At 35.7% G+C, this 22,709-nt stretch overlaps 2 protein-coding genes across 3 annotated transcripts; one reads left to right on the top strand and one right to left on the bottom strand.

The window, feature by feature from the left end:
• Positions 1-2,769: 2,769 nt before the first annotated feature.
• On the top strand, positions 2,770-3,513 carry LOC113735546 (crocetin glucosyltransferase, chloroplastic-like). The gene has a single exon (XM_027262544.1). It carries the CDS (start codon positions 2,770-2,772, stop codon positions 3,511-3,513), a length of 744 nt encoding a protein of 247 aa, XP_027118345.1.
• A 7,051-nt stretch (positions 3,514-10,564) lies between these two features.
• LOC113734545 (probable metal-nicotianamine transporter YSL6) lies at positions 10,565-17,743 on the bottom strand. 2 transcript variants are annotated; one of them, XM_072082203.1, is made up of 8 exons: positions 17,254-17,392; positions 15,454-15,703; positions 14,878-15,050; positions 14,403-14,505; positions 14,034-14,166; positions 13,100-13,289; positions 12,127-12,259; positions 10,565-11,668 (listed from the first exon to the last, which is right to left on the bottom strand). In XM_072082203.1, the coding sequence occupies exons 3-8, from the start codon at positions 15,022-15,024 to the stop codon at positions 10,743-10,745; spliced, it is 1,632 nt and encodes a 543-aa protein (XP_071938304.1). In that variant the 5' UTR covers positions 15,025-15,050; positions 15,454-15,703; positions 17,254-17,392; the 3' UTR covers positions 10,565-10,742. The 2 variants fall into 2 exon arrangements, with proteins under 2 accessions (XP_071938304.1, XP_071938303.1); XM_072082202.1 differs by lacking the exon at positions 15,454-15,703 and having other exon boundaries at positions 17,254-17,743.
• Positions 17,744-22,709: the final 4,966 nt, after the last annotated feature.

Below are 22,709 nucleotides of genomic sequence, written 5' to 3'. Positions count from 1 at the left end.
CTTGTTAGATTCAGTCCACCCCTAATTTATTTCTTTGTACCGGGCCGTATTTCAATGTTCGACCTATGCAACTTAGATCCTGTATTCAGGTTCAACACAGAATATTAAGAGTACCGCGTTTAGTTTGAACATGGAGGTGTCCAAGTAGCTCTGGATATACCTTCTAATGACAAGTTTAAGCACTTTTCAATTCTCATAAACCATTTACCTTCTTATTATCCATTCTTTATTTTCAATAATTTACGGATTTTTTGTTTTAATTTACGATTCTAAGCTTAATCTCCTACTTATCACTCTTTAATCTAATCCTATTTCCTCTCTAATTAATCACAATTGCCTATGCTAAAATTTTGTGCTCTTCTTTGAACATGACCTACAGGGCTGTGCATCATTTTGCTGATCCCACTGAATTGAAAGCCTCCATCACATGACAGTATATATGACCTTTTAGTGACATGAGTACGGGAATGATTGAGCAATGTTACTGCTATCATGTACTCCTCTTAAAGTGTTCCATTTTAGAATGTTTCAAAATATTTGTTACGTTGAGAAAGTTAAAACATATTTTAGTCTTTCCTTTTAATATAGTCCCTCCCTTTAATCATATGCATATTGGAATAACTTCAGAAATCTCTCCTAAGATTTCTAAGAATTTCACTAGCCTCCTATGTGGTTTGTTAAATTACATGAACCTCCCTCGATCGAGTCTAAAGTCTTGACAACAAAATTAGTCCAAGTCAGGAAAAAAAAACATTTAAAAAGTATTTTAAGATGAGAGATGAAACTTTTATTTTATAAATATCTATGAAACTTTTATTTCATAAATATCCCTTAAACATGTATATAAGTTGTGCTAATAAAAGAATGAAAATAATTAAAAGTTACAAATAATCAACACGCACATTTCACTATTCAAAAAGTTCACATTTAATACATTAGACAACACAAATAAGCAACAAAACTATACTAATGATCACAAGATTTAGCAAAATAGACCACTCATCGTCCTTAACATGAGGTTTGTTATGATTCTTATAATTTTGAACAGAAAATAACTTTGAATTTTGCCTTTCTTTTCCCTCCTTTATCATTTGTTTCCACGAAATTATTTTACAACTATCACAACTTTAAGAGTTTCAAAGAAAATTTCCTCATTAACAACCTTCTTTTGCCCTATGTTTTTTTTGTTCTACCAAAGCCTTTCTTCTCATAGTGTATACAACTTATTTCTAGTCATTGTCAAGTTTTATCAATCATAAGATAGTGCCATTTGATATATCAATTGACATTATTTTGTAATTGCAAGTAATCGTTCATCATTAAAGAAATTTCCAACAGTTATTTCCATTAGTTGGTTATTAATAGTTAATTAGTGCTCTAATTACTCAATCATTAGATATTAGTTTCTAATTTGGCATAATGCCTTAGGGTCTATGAGTAGTTTCTCTCCATGTGATATAAGTAACTAGGCTCACAATTCTGTCAAGGGAGATAAGTGTAATTTTACAAATTTCAAGGGAGGCCAGTGAAATCGTGAGAAACCTATGCATATCACTATTCAAATTCAAATCACTTTTTTTACAAAATTGGATAGCTGAAACATGATAAAATAATTGGGATGGAGGGAGTAATCTTGAAAAGTATCATGGGATCATTTTGGACTATTATAAGATTAAAAAATATTTAAAAGATAAGGTCAGATATTCCTTTTTGATATTGAATTTAATTTATCATGTGTAAGAGTTGTTAGACTGAAACTTAAAGCTTTAACTTGCCTATCAGCTTCATCTTCTTCTCATAGTTTTTCTTTTCAATTCCCAAGTCGGAGATCCATTGGCTATCCTTGTTGATAAAAATATAATTTTATTGGAATATCTACACTAGTATTAAAAAAAACGTAAAACATGAAACAAATATATACGTATCTAAAAATTAATTAATATAATATATTTTTCTCTTTTAACTTGTATAGCATTAAAGGGGACAATAGACCAATTAAAACTGGGTATTCTTCAAACAAAAGAGGAATTAGACCAATTAAAACCAGATATTCTGAAGTACCGAATTGTCACATACCAAATGTTGTTTATTTTCAGAAGTAGATTCCTTGAGGATTGTTGGATAGCTCTACAATGAGTAAGATTATATATGCATTATTTAGCGCTTGTTGAACTTTCCACTTCAGATGAATCCAAAACAAAACATGCATGTACCTTAATTCCAATTGGATTTCAGGGCACTAGCTAGTATTATTGGTTGTCATAGCAATCCAATAAGAGAATAATGTATGCTTGGTAAAAATTCTAGACTGAATACAAGATAAAAGAAGTTGTGCATCCATTTTAAACATCAAAGTAAGATCTCAGTTGATAGGGATAGAAACTGGTATAGAAGGTTTGGTGCACAATTGTTGTGCTAGAATTTGATGTAAATTTATAGATCAAGGTGTATTTATACATTGAATTGATATACATGCATAAAATTTAAGATCTCAGTACAATTGTACAAAGGTGCTATTTGTACCCACGCTTTGTCCAGAATGAAGTACTGTGGATACTCCTCCCAAGCGTCAACACAAACATCACAATTCACTGCCTTGGCCCTACATAATTTAATTCTAACAACGACCATTGTACCATATCTATAATCAGAGATTCAGAGCATCACATACTTGTAACTCAGCATACCAATCCTTCTTGAACCTACAAACAACTTCTCTCTTCGAATGCACTGAAAAACCAAGTATCTCCAAGTCAAAAGACTCCATCAATGGAGAATTGCCATTTTCTTGTTGTAACATTTCCTGCGCAAGGCCATATCAATCGCACCCTCCAATTTGCAAAACGCCTGGCAAAATTGGGTGTTAAGACAACATTTTCAACCAGTCTTGGAGCAATCAAGCGCATGAATAATACCTCAGATTCCTTACCAGAAAAATTAAGTATTGTTCCTTTCTCTGATGGTTATGACCATGGCTGGACGGGTAACGATGATTTTATAGAATATATGACGTCTCAAAAAAGTCATGGCTCTCAAACCCTGAAAGAACTCATCGCGGCTCAGAGCAATAAGGGACAAGCAATCACTCATGTGGTCTACACCACACTCTTATCCTGGGTAGGTCAACTTTCTCATCAGCTTCAGATTCCATCAACTCTTCTTTGGATTCAGGCAGCAGCCCTTTTTGATATCTACTATTGTTTCTCCAATGGCTGTGGAGAAACTATTAGAGATAGTGCTAGCAGTAAAACAATTCATTTACCTGGATTGCCAACTCTAGCTAGCAGAGATCTCCCTTCATTTTTGCTGGCTTCAAATCCTGGCATTTACAGTTTTGCTTTGCCCACGATCTACAAACATTTTGAGATACTGGAAAAAGAAGAAACACCAAAAGTTCTTGTAAATAAGTTCGATGCTTTGGAACCTGAGACTCTTAAGGCTGTTGAGAAGTTGAAGCTGATGGCTGTTGGACCTCTGAATTTGAATCCAGGTAAAGTGATCTCAAAGAAGTAATGTTCCCCAAGCATTCAGGAATCGACCCTGAAAATTGATTTTGGCTTAAAATTAGGTAAGCCAAGCTCTGTAAAGATCAGAGCTTATCTGACAGGATATGGCTTAATTTGTTGCTGTTGGCATACAATCCTTGAAGCTTTTGCAACTGACTAATAGCATCAGGAATTGAACCAATCAACCCGATTATTGTCTATATATAATGATGTCAAACCACATAGGTTTCCAATTCCATTTGGTATGATGCCTTTGATATAACAACTTGATACCGAGGACATTTCCAGGGAACTAGAAAGATTTTGAATAGAATCAGGCAAATAGCCAATCAGCGACGGATTATAGCTTACTTCATTTACCTTCAAGTTCTTGCAATTTGCCAGACAGGTGATAAAGCTCAGTTCTGGAGGTGAAGGTTCACTTGTTAAATTGTTAATATGAAGGCCCAAATATCGAAGAAAGCTTAAATTCCCAAGGGAGCAAGGAATAGATCCTCTGAATTGGTTTGATGATAGTTCAAGGAATTTAAGTTGAAAACAATTGGAGATTGAGTTTGGTATAACTCCACCTAAGTTATTCATGGACAGAACAAGTTCTGTTAAACTGGAAAGACCAAAATCCATACTTTGTGGAAGATTTCCAGAATGTTGATTGGCTGCAAAAAAAAGGGATATCAGCCTGGAGAGATTGAATATCCCTGCTGGTATTGAACCGCTTAAACTATTGTTTTTGATCTGAAGGATTTCAAGGTTGTATAGATTGCCAAGCTCTTGAGGTATTAATCCTGTAAAAATGCAATTTGTTACCAGAGAAGGGAAGAGATTGGGAGTGCAGAACCATAAATACGTAGGCCTTCATATCAAAACGAGACATACAGAACCTAAGATGCTCATAGTTTTTGTAAAACATTTCTGTCTTTTAGAGATTCTTTTAGAAATGAATCAGGAAAGATAGAAATAGATGAAAATTTTTGGATGGTTAGGATCACACTGGTATGAACATAAGGATATATAAACTGATTCTCATCTGTTGATGCTTGGATTGCATGTTTACCTATAAGATCATTATATGAAGCTGATAGTGACACAAGCATGGTTAAGTTACCAATCTCTCCTGGAATTTTGCCTGCAAAACATGAAATAAACTACATGAAGTTGAGGTTCAGAATGAACTATTAATGCAACTTTTATGGCTTGGGGTTGCATCTTCACCTGTTAGATTATTCCCTGAAAGCCCTAGTTCATTAAGCATGGTTAATTTACCAATCTCTCCTGGAATTGTGCCTGAAAAACACGGACGAAACTACATGAAGTTTAGGCTAAACTGCTAATTGCATAAACAATTACAGGGGAGATTTAACATAAACAAGAAGATCATCGAGGACAAAGGAAGAAACGGAATGTTTACACCTTGATATGAAGAATTATTAGGGACCCATCAACACAATCGACTTTTGATATGAACAAGAAAATCATAATAGAAAAGGAAGAAAGTATACAGGTATTTGACTCTGCATCGCATTACTTGTGCAATTTGAGAGACTTTTCTAGTCTAAGTAACTTTTAAGCAAAAAAGTTAAACGTGATATTTTAACAAACCTCAGCTGAGGTATCTTAAAATGACACCTAATTCTCCTCAAATTTGAATACATACATTTACCTCAATTTTACTATGTTTAACAGTGGTTAGATACCGGGTGAAAGAGTCTAAATGAGAAGTTCTGAATTTGAAACATCTCACTTACACTAAAAATATATATATTAAAAGAAGAAACAGTAGCTATGATTGTTGAATAATTGAAATACGATTTAGCTGGAAGGTTTTACATGAAATTATGGGAATACCTCATCAAGAAACCTACATTTTCCCTTCCTCATCCTAAGGCATCGTATGGGTTAAAGGAAATTGAAGGACTTTAGAATAACACATAGGATAAGAGGGCAGAGGCACGGATTAAGTCTATTGCACCACTTGTATTTTGACACTTTCTCGACCACTAAATCAGGAAGTTTTACTTATTAGTACTCACTAAACATTCATTAGATAAACCCTATCTAAATTAAAGGGAGTGAATATGCCTAGTTTCTTAACCAGTTGAAGGATTTTTATGATCTTATAGATGACGGAAGGAGAAGAATAGGGGTGGAAAGTTGGGGGAAAAATTTTTGATTGATTAAGACAGAAAATACTAGGACACATTAATATGCAATCTCCCATCTGCACAGGACTAGTGGTGATAAGTAGGTGAAAAAACATTAAAACGGCTTGACTTGACAATTCAATCGATCAATCTAATAAACCAACCACTTCGCTGATTCAGATTTCCAATTTGATTGAATAGAAAGAAACCTATTGAAAAGTCAAAAAATTATCGGTTCAATCCGTAAAAAACAAATAACCGGGTCAGTTCAATTTAGTGTGACCCGACAATCTTCAAAAGATTCCCATTTTTCCATTGATGAGGTTCCGGTAGGCAACCTCTAGCTTTGTTCGTATGCTAGAGCTTACAAAGTAATTAGCAGCTCTTGGTCCACAATATTATTTTAGATTATTCATCTATTTTATAGTAAATAAAATTATTCAAACATACTAGTTATCATACCGTAGAACCCACCAATTCAACCAGTCGACCAATAATTAAACTAATAATTAAACTGCAAACTCATTGAACCAGTCCGCTTGCTAGGTTGGTGGTCAAGTTGTGTTTAATAACTATCCTGCAAAATAACTATAGCAAATATGGCAAATTTTTGGACAAATACGTTGTGGTCTTTAAATGCCCTAATCATCATTGTAATTTCAAATGATGTTAACAATTTGAGGTAGAGTAATATTATATAGTGTCACAGTGATTATCTTAAAACTTGAATAGCCAAAAGGTCTAGAGTTGAAGCTGCCTACCAAGTTCACCTAAAAAGTTTGTAATAAAATATTTAGTTTGTTCGGTTATCAATGTTTGCAACCAAAAAAAAAATCAAATTTTATTATACTTACATCATAAGCATAAATTTCAATCATTTTTTTTTTAAATTTCATATACATCATATCATAAAAAATACTAAGATATTATTTTAGATATTTTTTTTTCCCAATTAATCTCCTATCCAAGCTGATGTATAGATATTTATCATCCATAAATTTACAAAAAAAAAAAAAAAAAATGGTGTGGGCTGAATTAGATTTACTCGATCCAGAACATTCATTAAAATTTTGACATGGACATTCTAGATCAAGGCAATGTCATTCAACCAGAGCCGGCTACAGACCACACCATGAAATTGCTTCTGCAAACTGCAGACAACCCCGATCCCCTCCCTAGAGGCAAGAAACAATAGCGTACCATCTAAATTGTTAGAACCAAGATAAAGAAGCTGAGTTCCGTCAAGTTCCCAATTTCATTTGGTATGATCCCAGTGAAATTGTTGTATGACAAGGATAGCGATTGAAGTGCCGAGCATTGAGACAACGTTGATAGTATTTCACCGTTGAACTTGTTCTCCGATAGGTTAAGCCAGAAGAGTTTCTGGAGTCTGCGACACATATCACTAGGAAGACTACCGGATAGATGGTTGGCTCGTAATGCAATTATTTCAAGGGAGGAGATATTGAAGATCTCAGATGGTAGAGAACCTGAAAGCTGGTTACGTTGGCAGATCAATTTCTTCAGATTGTGAAGCTTTCCAATCTCTTTTGGAATAGTCCCTTCTAGATTATTGAATGACAACTGCAACTGCTGTAGAGTTGATATATTAGAAAATATTGAGGGTGGAATAGAACCGAGAAAACTATTGTTTGCAAGGTTCAGGTATTGGAGTTTCGGGAAAGAATACCCCAACCATGATGGAATCTCTCCACTGAAGTCATTGATTCCTAGATTAAGGAATCTTAATCGGCGTAAATGTGCTAATTCATGGGGTAGTTGGCCATGGAAATCGTTTCCACCCAGGTCGAGAGAAACCAAGAAAGATAGATTCCCAAGGGTTGGAGGTATCATCCCTGTAAAACCCATGTTTGAAATATTCAGAGAAGTGACTCTTTGTCGACGAGCACCACAAGTGACTCCTGTCCATTGACATACAGGAAATGCCACAGACCAGTTTTTGGCTAAGGGATCTGAAGTGATTAGAGGTTTCAATGAAAGAAGAGCAGATTGATCAGTTGTGATATTGGGTGGGGTAGTCAAGGCAAAGCAAGCCTGGAGAAAATGAATAAGCAAACATGGAAAGTAACAATTCAAATATTTCATCATGAACATCTGCAAATGCAGGTTGAAGCTCACGTTGGCAAACACTCAGCAGATTGCAATAAAAATTTTACAGGTGTAAATTCACTGGTTGGGGTGGGGTTCCCTGCAGAAAATGGTCAATAATAATTGCTTCATAAAGTATGTGAATTAATATAGCAGGTCCAGATGCTAGACAACAAATGCTAACACTCACTCCGTCCTACTGAATGTATCATACTTTTCTTTTTTGGCTGTTCCAAAATATTTATCATATTTGCCATTTTAACTAGTTTATACTCTGAAATTTCCCTTATACTCTTCATTAATGATGCATAAAGACAAATGTAATGAGATTGCTCTCTACTTTTTACTTTGATCAGCACATGATTAAGGGCAAAAGTGAAACTAAGGAAATTTTTTTTTGTGAAGTGTACTATAGATAAAAAGCACATATCCCCAAACATGACTAAATATATGGGATGGAGGGAGTACTAAAATATTATCACAGAGAAAAAAGAAACTATACTAGTGTCAAGTTATTGGCATTTGATGCCAATTTATTGAAATTTAGAGTATAAACTAAGAAAGAACACCAGCACTTTATATTAAAAAAGGGGCTTATAATAAAATCTTGTATAGAAGAGATGAAAAATTTTTTAATTCTTCGTTCACGAACTCTCTATTTATAGAGTATACAAGAAGCAAACTAATATAATCTTTGCCAATATATCTCTTAACAAATCTCAACAATAGATATTAGTAACTTCAAATACATAAACTAGCGCGCATTGAAAGTTATAATTATTTGTGTTATTATCTAAACGTCCATAAACTTTGTTGTTTTAGCCTCTACGATCATTGTTATAATATATATAGCGTATGGTTTGATTGCAAACCTCAAATAAATACTTAAAATTGTGGTCAACAAGTGGTATTAAAAATTCTTTGGCCATTCCCAATGCGATGTGTCATACTCTTTCTTTTCACATGGAGATGTGGTGGCATTATCCTGCATCTGAATCGAATCTTATCATTAGAGTAATTTCTAGACGAATGTAAGTGGAAACCAAATAAAATACTATGCACCATTGATTATTTTCAGTTAGTGTTTGGGCACAAAAACACATTGCAATTGTTTTCAAAGTCCAGTCACAGACTCGAAAAATCAAAAGGCAACCTGCATTTTGCAAGTCTTCTTTTAGTGTTAAAAGCCATAGGCCGGCCATAATTGGAAAGTTTCATTTACCTCAGGGATCCTCCTAGGACCCTCGGACCATTTCGACTAGTTATCTGCAATGATCTCAGCTACATAACTTTGTTTAGTACAACCCAGTGCTTTAAAATTTTTTAGAAAGACAGTGAAGCGCAACTTAATTGGTAAGGCGTTTCATCTGTAACCAACAGGTCACGGATTCGAGTTGTCGATGAATTAAGTGAAGAATCACTGTTGATCCTATTTAATCAAAAAATAAATAAATAAATTTTCAGGAGAAACTTAGACAATATACCCAAAGGATGCACCCAAAATATCCAAAAGAGAGTTTTTAATATATTTTTTTGGAGCACCAAGCTTCTAATGCCAAGCCCTCCTGCTTTAATTAAAGGGTATACATGTTACATACTTCCATGAAACTCTGGCAGGAAGCTTACTTGCCTCTTTGACCAGTTAAAAAAGATGAGGACGGCAAGCTTTCAGTCTTCTTCAATAGACAGCTTTAAGTAAGATGAAAAAACTAGTCTAACAAAGTTGAATGCTAGATAGCATGGATTTAGCTAATTGTAGTCGAACTCCATAGCTGAATCTTCACTGTTGAAAGTGATTTTGTCCGCCAAGCACTGATAATCCTTTGTTGAGAAGAGTTGAGAGATCCCATATTGGTTTGAAGGAACCAGGATTGGTACATATGTTCTGGTCCATTGGGCTATCAGTGACTTGGAATTTTTTTCTTGGTAATAATGACAGTTTAATTAACGACATTACTTAGGTTACTTTCTATCAATTAATAACTTGGAACTCGTGGATGCTGCTCAAAAGTTATCGGCTAGCAAGATGTCGCACCAGCAAAAGTACATCTAAGGATCTCAAACTAATTACATATGTTAGTAGAATCAAGAAGAACAAATAAATCAGGTTTTCACATTTCATATATTAGTAGGATCATCTCGTCTGAATCCTAAAAAAAAAAAGAAAAAAAAATCATCCATTACAAAGAAAAGGAGGCGGTTTGAACACAATTCTGCATCCAACCTAAAAAAAGTAGAAGGAAACCTATCAACTCCATAATATGTCAAACAGAAAATTCCATGCAACAAAATGTCATATGCATTCATTCATGCATGTGATATATTTTAAGGTCACATCTGGACCTATTACCCTCTTTATGATAGTCCCTCGACAATACAACCCTGTCCAAAAGCATTCTGATTTCTGCCAATCAAATTGGGAAATAATTTCTTCAATCTTTCAGCAGGCAGCCAGGCACCTTGGAATGGCATTTATATAAAATATTATGCATTATTTAGATTAGGCTGGATAAAGTCAAATAAACATGTAAAATGAGACTGAGACTGGCTAAAATATTTTTGTTTTCACTCTCTTGCAAGTAACGCTAGGGAGGGGGAACTGGTTTTACATTTGTTTTTCATGCATAAGATATGTCAAGTTTAGTAGCTAATTTTGGAGTAGATACTCAACCATAAAAAAAGGAAAAAAAAATTAAGTGAAAGATAGATCCCAAGTGAAATTGTGTAAACAAACTGTTTCGATTTCCCTGTTTTTTAAAAACAAATTTTTCAAATACAATGCTACAGTAACATATAAACAAACAAAAATAACTCAAAAAAATCTTGTACAAAAGTTTTTCATATATACTGTTACAATAAAATATTTTAAAAACATACTTAAAAATAGCTAATCCAAATAGTTAATCCTTGGTGGATTATGGCCAGAAGTCAACGGCAAAGATGGGATTGCCCAACCAAGGCTAAGAATCCCTAGTTCTAGCTACTTCTACGAAGGGACAAAGTACATACATATGGGTGGATTAATCCTAAAGATAGAAAGGACTGCTGAAGGAATTGACCAAATTCCGTCACCACATATTAAACCTGAGGCAACAGCTGGTGCATAATCTTCTGCACCCTTTCTATTTAGCCTCTCCCAAACAAAAAGTACTACAGTACCAACAAACATGTCAACTGCAAAGGAAGCTCCAATATAAAATGTCAATGCCATTGCAATTGGTATAGGAATAAACTGTGACACCTTTTTAGGGGCGACATCCCTCAAAAAGTTTATAAGAAGAGCTGCAGCGAAGAAAACCAAGCAAAATGCCAAGCAATGCTTAGGAAGTTCAGAGAAGCCCTGAATCGCCAAAATAGCCAGTTGCCTAGTCGCCACGGCAAACGGTGCTTGGTATGGACCTTCGGGAGAACCAATATCGAAAGCGCTCCAGTACAACCAAAATGTGAGCGGTGCAATGACACACCCCATGGCTGTTCCAATTAACTGACTAACGAACATAGATTTGGCTGATGACAAAGTCAGATAGCCTGTCTTAAAATCCTGCATCAAATCAGCTGCAGTTGCGACAATGGACGTCATTACCGCAGCAGCTGCCAACCCAGCGAGAACACCACCATTACTTCCCACTAATGAAGCAAAAGTGAAAAGGCCCATCTTGCCATATATCGTGGCCATGCTCATGTCTGTTAGCCCAGCTCCATAGGAATTGCAGAAGGCAAGAGCAGGAACGATGATATATGACCAAATTACCAAATACCATCTAAGAGGAGGAAACATGATTGGTATTGTAGCAGTGGATATTGCAGCCAAGCCAACATATCCAGAGGCAGCAAACCAGAATGGAATCCTGTCTTTAAGGAATACTCTATCCCTCTTTTTCCCCTCCAGCAATGATTTGGAACTCTTGTTATCTGTTTAAATATTATTATAGGATATCAATTTCATGATACTATAGCAGTCAAGGAATGTGCAGACCATCTATGGTTTTAGTACAAACTCAAATTAGGAAATGTTATTTTTTTTTTGGGTGGGGGGGGGGGGGGGGGGGTTGGTGGGGTGGGGTATGGTGCTTGGAAGGGAACCACATAAGGATAGTGTCAGAAGAATTATTTCTTCAACTGCAGAGCTCAAGCCACAAACAACTTAAATAAGCAAAATGAAACAGATATAAAGATCAAAAGGAAATGCTAGTACAATATAAAGGAGAAATGATAAAGTTTCTTTTTCTATGATTGCGCCTGCAACTGCAGAGCTCATGCCACAAACAACTTAAATAGGCAAAATGGAAAGATATAATAAAGATAAAAAGAAAATGCTAGTACAATATAAATGAGAAATGTCAAATAACCATACGGACTACCACTCTTACCTAAGACCTCTTCTAAAATGGGAAGATCCTTCTGGCTAATGATAATTTTGCACATTTCCTTAATACTGATTGCAGTAATTTTAATCAAATTGTAAAGCCCATCACCCAAACTAAGTGAAATACCGATGAAAACCTGCAAACATAATAATAGAATAAGATTATGACACAAAACATCCCAGTTCATCATGAAAATCTTATTTAGTTTATATAGGATATTCTGCTGTATATCATAATCAAAATGGATGTCTGGCAATGATGCGAATCTAAATAGCTTGATAGTGACTTTATCAAAATACAAAAAAAAAATTTTGAGATTGAAATTCTTGCCTCTATAAAATCTCCTTACTGAACTCCTCTAATGGATCAATGAAGTATGCAAAGTCAGACTCTGTCTACTAAATCTACTTCCATTCATTTTATGGTACCATCCCCAAAGTCCTGATAAAGCCTTAAGAGGTCACAGTGACATACTTCAAACACAAATTTATTAATCTACCGGAGGAAGAGGGGAAAGTATGTCTGATGGAGCTTCATTATGCTTCATTATAGCTTTATAAGCAGGGCATGTCAACTGCAAAGTGTGGCAGTTGCAGAGTCATGCATCAAACAAATTCAGCCTTTTCTTGTGGCAATTATGGTCTATAGAGTAGGACTGCACAAGTGTAGAGGTACTAAGGTTGTGGGACATACTAATCCCTTGATCTTGCTTGATATCATCATAGGAACAGTAAAGCTTAAAGACAGTATTCGTGGTGACCTTTAATCAGACTATCTTTTGGATCCTCAAATATTTCTAAAGATATTTCTTCCCTTGTAAACTTCCAAAGATTAAATATCAGGGGCGGATAAAAATGGAAGCTTTAACAACGTAGAGCACATTTATTAGCCGCCACAGTTAAAACTGCCTTTACTAGTTAAGCTCTGCCTAATCACATAGCTTATGACATCCTTAAAGAAAAATGTCTTGAGCTACCTTATAGCCGTAAAGACCTCTAAAGTCATTGGTGCCAAGGTCTGCTGGGTACCAATCACCAGCACGCTGAGAAATGAAGGGCCAAAGAAAACCCCATGAGATAATGGCCCCTAGAAGAAAAGAGCAACTGACAATATGAGGGCAGATCAAACCACATCCTACATAGATAGGACTAAAGTCAAAATAAAACCTGCATGACAAGAGCAAGACACAAGCATCAGTAATATGTGCTACAAGGAATCTGCACTCGTGATCCTAAATTAACACTTGCATATGGCCCCAGCAAAGGGCTCTTGATTTAAAGGATAATAGTAACGTCAACCATGACATGTTCAATAAGACAAAAGTGGATGAACCACAGCATCCTCTTTCTTTCACTTTTTCTTCTCTTTACCATTGAAAAGAAAAAAATTGATGCTTATTTCAATATCATCTGATCAGGCATAAAGCTATGCAGGAATACAAGATATCTCGATACATTTATGACAGCTAGTACCACCCTCCTAGGGGTAAAGAGTTGTTCCATTTAACAAGTGTGATATATGTGTATACCACCACATATTGAGAACAAACTAACTCACCAACTGAATAGCGTGGCTTCAACACCTATTTGTACTATCAAAGCAACTAGTCACTTGTACAGCTATGCATTTTCAGTCAGGCATTTTCTAGCTTGGCAACTACATATTCTACAACATGTGCCACGTCTCCAATGGACTTGCACCATCTTACGATTCAACGTCAGGAGAAACAATGAGAATAAGAAATTATATGTGTTTACACTAAACTATTTCAAGTATTTGCTACCTTTCTCGGGACTTATAAAGGAGAGGCAAAGACTGAAAATCAAATTCACTTGCTGCACTAAAAATTGCAGTGTGGACTTGAAATCAACCGCACCTAGCATTGATAAATCACCAGAAGAGAAGCTTACGTGTTCTTAAACAATGTCAACCCAAGGCTAGGAAATTTGTCAAATCCACATGAATCCCCAATACCACTGAAGAACCATTTGAAGCAGCTCCAAAAGAAGCTAATGCTCAAATATTTCCCAAGACAGCTCACTTGTTTCCTGAGAAGCCCAAAGTGATATAACATTCCAGAAATTAGGACTAAAGATTGAAAGACACAACTGTTTGCACAAAATAAGAACCACACAGCAACATGCCTCCACCTATCTTTAACATTATAGTCATTTTTCATTATTGTAATTTGCTTACTGTGCTACACAAATACAGGACAGGGCTTCTCTCAATTTTTAACCAACAGGAGCAAAAGACATTTGAGAACTAAGAAAGCAGAGCTTGCCTTGCAAGTTCAGCTCCAGCATTTGTGTGGAAGCTATTTATCAACATTGCTGTGGCTGTTCCACTGGGGTATGTCAACTTATAATCCATGACCATAACCTAAAATTGAGGCAATCAGAGATTAACAATGAATGACACACAAGACAAGTAAGGGGGGATGGGAGGGAATTAAGGACTCCACTCCCCAACTTCAATAAGCAAGAGTCTATCTAGAAAGCCAATAATAATAATGCAAATTAAAATCATCATTGTCAATTTCCTAACACATATAATTTAAGAAAAAGGAAAGGACCAACTGATATATCAGTAGGTCATGAAATAGACAACGAAACAGTGTTTAAATTATGTAAAAAAAAGACTGGAAAAATTAAAAAGACTTGAGCTAGAAGTCAGAGCCTAGTGGCAAGGTATGAGCTATTTTCCTAGAACCAGCAGAGCAAGACCGAAGGAATTTTTTCCATTGAAAGTCACCTTACGGAGTGGGACAAGGCTGAAAAGGCCTAGGAAACTGACAATAAACAGGTAACCTGTCATCCACAACAATCCTGGATTTTTAACGTCTTCTGCCCTGTTACCAGGATAATCCTCGCCTATCAATTTGTATGTTTTCTCATCCATTGCAAGCAGAAAAGTTCCAAAACCCCCTGTCACAGCCATGTAAAAAAAAAGGGCACCAAATATCAGATGGTATGAGCACAAAATAGGTAATTAATAAGACCAATCAAATATAAAACGATATGGGGAAAAGATTCCAGTTAAAAATCTGAATCAGAAACTATGTTCACATGCTCTTTACAGAAATCATGGCATAGAAGTTACTATAAGCAGTTCTTTTACTACAAGTCCTAATCCTAACAATCTAAAAGTGGGAGTTGATGTTATGAACAGTGTTTTATGGTCCCCTATCAACACCTTCACTGTTGGGTAATTGTGGAAATTTATAGCTGCCCCCACTAATTGGAGTGGTTTTTAGTACATTAGCCTCTCATTCCAAAAATACCCCTACATTGGTGATAGAGTGTTGAGTTCTGTGGTTGGTATTTTTACCTTTTTAAACTTCTTAATGAATATGCTTTCTGGCCATTTCTTGATTTGTTTACCAACAGCCAGACCCACCTGCCACTGATCTGCCTTCTTCTATCCTGATTATTTTCTTATTGCCCTTTTGGTCTCTGGCTTCTTATAACATAGTTCTATATTCCTTTTAGAATGCTTGCTCATGTGGCTGTAGAATACTTCACCATGATCTTGATCTAGCTCTTGTTCTCTGTTCCAGTTTCGGCTTCTGCAGTTTCACCTGTACTTTGATCTATAATGATCAAATATATAATATACTGCATTAAATCTATTACTTACACGTTAAATATACTTGCACTTTTCCATCTCTGTATATGTGTTATTTTACTCTTGTCACTTTAAATATTGTATATCTTTTTAGAGTCACTGATTACTTAGATCTTGAACGAGAATATCTACCTACCTATTGAAGTTGTCATGGTTTCCTGACTTTCCAAGTTCCTATTTCTTATTTCTTTCATCTGCTTATGAACAAAACTTGGCTTTATATGCAGTTATAGGCACAGTATTGATGCAAAGCAGTAAACGAATGACAAGCTCAATGAACGCAATTGCTGGAGCCTTCTTGACTTTTGTAATTCTTAACGTCTGAGTTAACGTCTAGCTAAATTGATCTTTTTCTTGTCCATCCAATCATATTACCATACTCTGTTCTACTGACATTCTATTGCAGAATTATGACCTTCCTATAACCTGTGAAAACTAAATTTTATTGCCACTAAATTCTTTGGGAGGACAGTATCCTTACTTTGTCAAAGTAGTCATATTTGTGGCTGGATTCATGGCATATTGATGTATATATTGGGGATTATGGGGTGTCATTATAGAGGTCTTAAATCATCGCATGTACAGGGCGAGAGTTTTACACTTTGGTTGTGAAAGCTATGATTGTACTATCATCCTTTAGATTACCATGTGCAAAGGGATTGACTGCTTGCAAGCTATTTAAATGCTTTGGCGTGATCAAATTTGGTTTTTGGCATGTACAAACTTTAAAGGTAAAAAAGAAAATAATTTCACTTTTCATTAAGATCTGGTTTCCTGGAAAAGATGGTTTTTGGTCATTAGATTTAAGGCAAGAGAATCATGTTGAGGTATTTTCTTCTGGTCCAGAAATTGTTCATCTGCCTTTGTTATTGTTGTCCATTACATATACAATTTCTTTGTCAACTACTATTGCTTTGTTAAATGAGCAACTTAAATGCCTTCACATTTCCTATGCTCATTTGCAGGCACTGCAATACTGTGATTTCAGAATGGCTGCTATCTGTAAATAGTCTACTCTTTGACTATTGTTGTTAACATAAGATAAGCTTGGGCAATTTCTAGGGTGATCAGCAAATAATTTGCCAACCTGCTAATCTTTTTGTTTGTACTCTGATTTACCATTACACAGCTATCTAACTTGGCCTCATCTGTAAACATAACTCACCCTGTATGAACTAACAAGTATAAGATCTTCCCTTCATCTTTCTACATCACTGCTTGGGTAAAAATCCAGCCAACATTTCCTATAGAATCTCTCTAATGTCTCTCTTCTCCAACTAATTTTATCCCTTTTAGATTATGAATTTTACATACCACACGAAAAAACTCCCCGGGCAACCTCAAGCAACGCATGAAGCCCCATTAACTAGTAAACCATAATTCGTCTCCAGCAGAAGTAAATTGCTAGCTAAAAATTACTGAAGAGCCAAAATTGCCAGAGCAAAAATAGAAAAAAAAAACAATTAAGCAAGTTAAAATTAAGTACAGAGTGTGGGTTAGTACCACTAGCCGCGAGGCCATAACAAGCAACAACGCATGTCTGGATGACAGTGTTCTCTTGACGGGTAAAGGGCCGACCGGAAAGTCCAAATTTGGACTGAAAAGTGGTCCAGAACTTGAGGAAGAAAAAACCAAGCAAACCGGCGGCGATATTGAGGGAGGGAACGATGCCGCTCGTGAGAATGAGCTTGTGAGTTATGATACAGAAGACAACACCCAAGACGGCGCTGACCAAAATGCCCCGGAGTGTGATCTGATCTTTCCAATCGGGGATGAATTCCTCGTCCAGAAGATCCCCGTCGCGCTTCTTGGTTTCTTCATCCACCGGCTGCAGCAGTGGCTCGGATATCTCCACAGAAGCAGCGGCGTTCTCCTGAGTCCCCATGTGAAAACTGTAGGCTGTTTGGATTCGGTCCAAATTCGGATTTGAAATGCACCATTGAGAGGAGAGCAGTTGTCGGTGGTGCTGGCAGGTTTCGGCATGAATCACGTGGTGAAAAGGAAGAGTTGGGATATTAGACATTTACCCCTAAAGTCTTCCGGTATTTTAAATTTATCCGCTCTAGTTTTGTTTAATGTGAATCCTATATATATATATATATATATATTCTCTATATTTATAAGATTAACCTTTTATACACCGTTAGTGTAAAGTTTTTTTACACTAATAGTTGTATATATATGTCACATGTGTAAAAATTAAATTTTAAATTTAATATTTTACTACGTGACATACATTCAATGCCATTTGTGTATGCACTAATTTATTTATGCACTGACGGTGCATAAATAAATTACTCATATTTAGGATCCATATCCAATTATCCATCCATAGAAACCTAAATTAAATGGATTTGGATAACTTAAAAAATCTAGGTAAGAATTTAAATGGATGACCATTTAAATCCAGATAAGTTGGGTGAATTTTAATAGATTGTCCATGATATGCATGTAAATCCAATTATTGAAAAAGTCTCCCCACAGCTGCAGTGGCCCACACTTCTACCCACTGACACACCTAAAACCCTCGCATTTATGTTGTTCAGTTGCAACTTGCAAGGTTTAGCAACTTGACCTATCTGGAACTCGAAAAGGTTAGGTTTTTGTGGTTCCACTTCCGGATACGTTTATGGTAGGAACGCATTGACCGTTCCTATCATAGGCCTGCTATGCGTGGCCAGACGAGAAATCGACACATCATGGTCTGGCCATGGTTGAATTGTTTGTGGTCCAAAACCATTTGGACTAAGAAGCACACACCACGCGCTTGGCAAGGAGTACTCGCCAGGCCTGAGAAAAATTCTACACCACAGCAATTCTTCATTTGAATTTAAGTAACTTTTGTCTTCACTTCTCCCATTTTGGTATTCGACAAAAAATGTGCGTGAAGAAAGTATCGAAATTTTAACAAATAATAAATATAAATCTCACATATACGGGGGATAATAATTTGGATGAAGGAAAAGTGGAGGTAAACGTAGTAGTTCCGCGGTAATTCGAAACACAAAAGGATTCAAGCCTTCATTATATTTATATACATATATAAATTTAGTACTCAAGTGTTCAACTTAAGCATCCGGGAAAATGGTATAGTAACTATCGTTATGATAAAAAAAAAACATTTTTAGACATGATATAATAGATTATAATAATTTTAGCGACCATTTGATTATCTGTTGGATTTATCCACTTGAATAGAATTATGGGTAAAAATAAGGAAGTAAGTTTCTCATCTAAAATAGTAAGTTAACGTAATAAATTAGTAACTTATGTGAGTCCAAAAGGTAAATTGAAATTAATATGAAACATACTTTTTAAAGAGATAAATTATAATTTTATATCCCAAATATACTTTTGAGAGAGTAAGTTTATTTCAAGTAATAGTATGTTTTTATACATAAATAGTGATTTTTACTTATAACATAGTAAATTTGATTAATGACAAAAACATGCTAATTTATGGCACAAATATTCTATTCTGCTTAAAAAACTTATACCAAACCCATATTTTATTGTTATTTGAAATAACACTAAAATGTTTTATTAATGATTAAAACTGAGCACCTTACCTAGTAAGTACTCTTAATATACTTGTATACATACTTGATTGTATGTATAATTTAAAAAAATTTGGGGTCAATTTATTTTAAAATATTTCGACCATTGACAAAACCTTATAAAGTAATAAAATTTTGTCGTATTATACATTTGAATAATTTTTGAAAAGTTTAAAAGTTTGGATAATAATAACAACACATGTTCCTACTTATGTATGGAATATCACTTATCTATATAATTTCTATAACTTTAAACCTATGAATGTAATAAGATGATGAAGATGATTGTGTTTAACTATGATCTTCATTATTTAATCCAAACGGAACCAATCTTCATTATTTAAAATGTCAAATCTATGATTGTGTTTTAACTGTTATCCATTGGTATCCTAAATTATCATTTTTCCATCAAATACGAGCTCTTTAAGACCCATTTTCCCATAAACAAATTTATTTATCGGATAAAATAAAAATAAACTCATTTTCTAATAAAACACTAGCTCTTTATGGCTTTCCTCCATTATAAGAACAGAGTACCTATTTTTTCATAAAAAATTTATTTATCAGATAAAATAAAAATAAACCTATTTCCCAATAAAACGCCAGCTATTTATGGATTTCTTCCATAAATTATCCATTTTCCCATTTTTTTCATTAGCTAATTTATTAGTTGGATAAAATCAGAATAAAATTAGGTTGAATGGAAAATTACCCTTTAGGATACAATGGAAAACAGGAAACTAACCTATAGCAAGTTTAAACTCCGTTTCCATGGATTTTTTTTTTCTGGAAGGGACTCCTGTCTTAGGCGCGGGCATGCCTAACTGCCATGGAGTCCGCAGATCCTGAACGAAAATTTCTTTCCCTCAGGCGTGACCACCTGGCGTGGGCACGTCTAACTACTAATTTCCTGCCACCAAATATCAAACTATTAATTGACACTAACACTTAACTAAAACTTAAAAAATGCATGAAAACTGAAACAAATAGTCTTGGGTTGCCTCCCAAAAGCGTCTTTCTTTAACGTCTTTGGCTAAACGTTGTCCAAAACTTTGCTTAAACTAAGCTAATCGAGTCCTCCAAGTGCATCATCTCCACCCGCTCAATTGGAAAACCTTCATAATATGGCTTGAGACGGTGACCATTCACTACAAATTGCTTCTCAGTTCTCAAACTTTGGATCTCCACTGCACCATAATGAAAGACATTAGTCACCACAAAAGGACCAATCCAACGAGAACGTAATTTTCCTGGAAATAACTTCAATTTTGAGTGGTACAGTAGAACTTTTTGCCCACACTCGAATGTCTTCCTTGAGATCTGTTGGTCATGAAAAATCTTATTCCTCTCCTTATAAATTACCGCATTCTCATAGGCCTCATTGCGAATCTCCTCCAACTCCTATAACTGTAACTTCCTTTGAATTCCGCTCTCCTCAATATCCATATTGCATTGCTTTACCGCCCAAAATGCTCTATGCTCGAACTCCACTGGAAGATGGCAAGGCTTACCAAATATCAACCTATAAGGAGACATTCCTATAGGTGTCTTGTAAGCGGTTCAGTATGCCCACAAAGCATCTTCCAACCTTGAACTCCAGTCCTTCCTATCAGGGCGGACCATCTTTTCCAAAATAGACTTTATTTCCCTATTCGAGACTTCAGCCTGACCATTGGTCTGTGGATGATAGGAAGTGGAAACCTTATGAAGTACACCATATCTCCTGAACAAAACAGCAATTGTCTTGTTGCAAAAATGCGTCCCCCTATCACTCACAACTGCCCGTGGCATTCCAAATCGTACAAAAATGTTAGACTTTATGAAATCTGCAACCACCTTAGAATCATTAGTGCGGGTGGCTTTTGCTTCTACCCACTTCGAGACATAATTCACTGCTAGTAAAATGTATAAAAATTCACAAGAATTTGGAAAGGGACCCATGAAATCTATACCCCAAGTATCAAAAATTTCAATGAAAAGCATGGGCACCTGTGGCAGTTGATCCCTTCGGGATAAATTACCTACCCTCTGGCATTTATCACATGCCTTACAAAACAAATAAGCATTCTTAAATAAGGTAGGCCAATAAAATCTACTTTCCAACACTTTTCTAGCAGTCCGTTTAGGTCCAAAATGATCCCCACATGCAAAAGAGTGACAGAAAGTCAATATAGATTGGAATTCACCTTCACTTATACATCGCCTCATTATTTGGTCAGCACCTTGTTTCCACAGATAGGGATCATCCCAAACATAGTACTTTGCATCGCTTTTTAGTTTGTCCCTTTTTGCCTTGGGTCAACCTGCGGGCAATTTGTCAGTAACCAAATAATTCACAATATCTACAAACCAAGGAGGGGATGGATTGATAGAAAGTAAATGCTCTTCAGGAAAAGACTCCCTTAATGGTAATTCTTCCTCCGCTACCAGTATTCGACTTAGGTGGTCAGCTACTAGATTCTCTGCTCCTTTTTTGTCTCTGATTTCCAAGTCAAATTCCTGCAGGAGCAATATCCATCTTATCAAGCGGGGTTTAGCGTCCTTCTTGGTCAGTAGGTACCTCAAAGCTGCATGGTCAGAATACACAATTACTTTAGCACCTAACAAATAAGGTCTAAACTTTTCTAAAGCAAAAATAACAGCTAAGAGTTATTTCTCCGTAGTAGAGTAATTGAGTTGGGCGCCATTTAAAGCTCTAGAGGCATAATATATTGCGTGCGCCGCTTTCTCCACCCTTTGTCCCAAAACTGCTCCCACGGAGTAGTGGCTGGCATCACACATAATTTCGAATGGGCGATTCCAATCAGGAGGTTGGATGATAGGTGGAGAAGTGAGTAATTTCTTCAACTTCTCGAACGCTTCTTTGCACTTCTCGTTGAATTCAAAACCGACATCCTTTTGCAAAAGCCTAAAAAGTGGTGCCCCGATCTTTGAGAAATCCTTGATAAATCTGCGATAGAAACCTGCATGTCCTAGAAAAGAACGAACTTCCCGTACAGTTATGGGGTAAGGTAAAGCAGATATCACATCTATTTTAGCTTTATCAACTTCAATTCCTCTAGATGACACTATATGTCCTAGAACTATCCCGTGCTCAACCATGAAGTGACATTTTTCCCAATTGAGCACTAGATTAGTCTCGATGCATCTCTTTAAAATTAATGTCAGGTTATCTAAGCAATAATCAAAACTATCACCATAGACACTGAAGTCATCCATGAATACCTCAATTATTCTCTCCACATACTCAGAAAAAATGCTAATCATGCACCTCTGGAATGTTGCAGGGGTATTACACAATCCAAAAGGCATCCTTCGATAGGCAAAAGTGTCAAAGGGGCAGGTGAAAGTTGTTTTCTCTTGATCCTCTGGCGCAATTGCTATCTGAAAATAACCAGAGAA

Source organism: Coffea arabica, chromosome 3c, assembly GCF_036785885.1.
Source record: "Coffea arabica cultivar ET-39 chromosome 3c, Coffea Arabica ET-39 HiFi, whole genome shotgun sequence".
Taxonomy (NCBI): domain Eukaryota; kingdom Viridiplantae; phylum Streptophyta; class Magnoliopsida; order Gentianales; family Rubiaceae; genus Coffea; species Coffea arabica.
The sequence above is the reverse complement of the archived record's forward strand: the minus strand, read 5'-3'. Positions and strand labels throughout refer to the sequence as shown.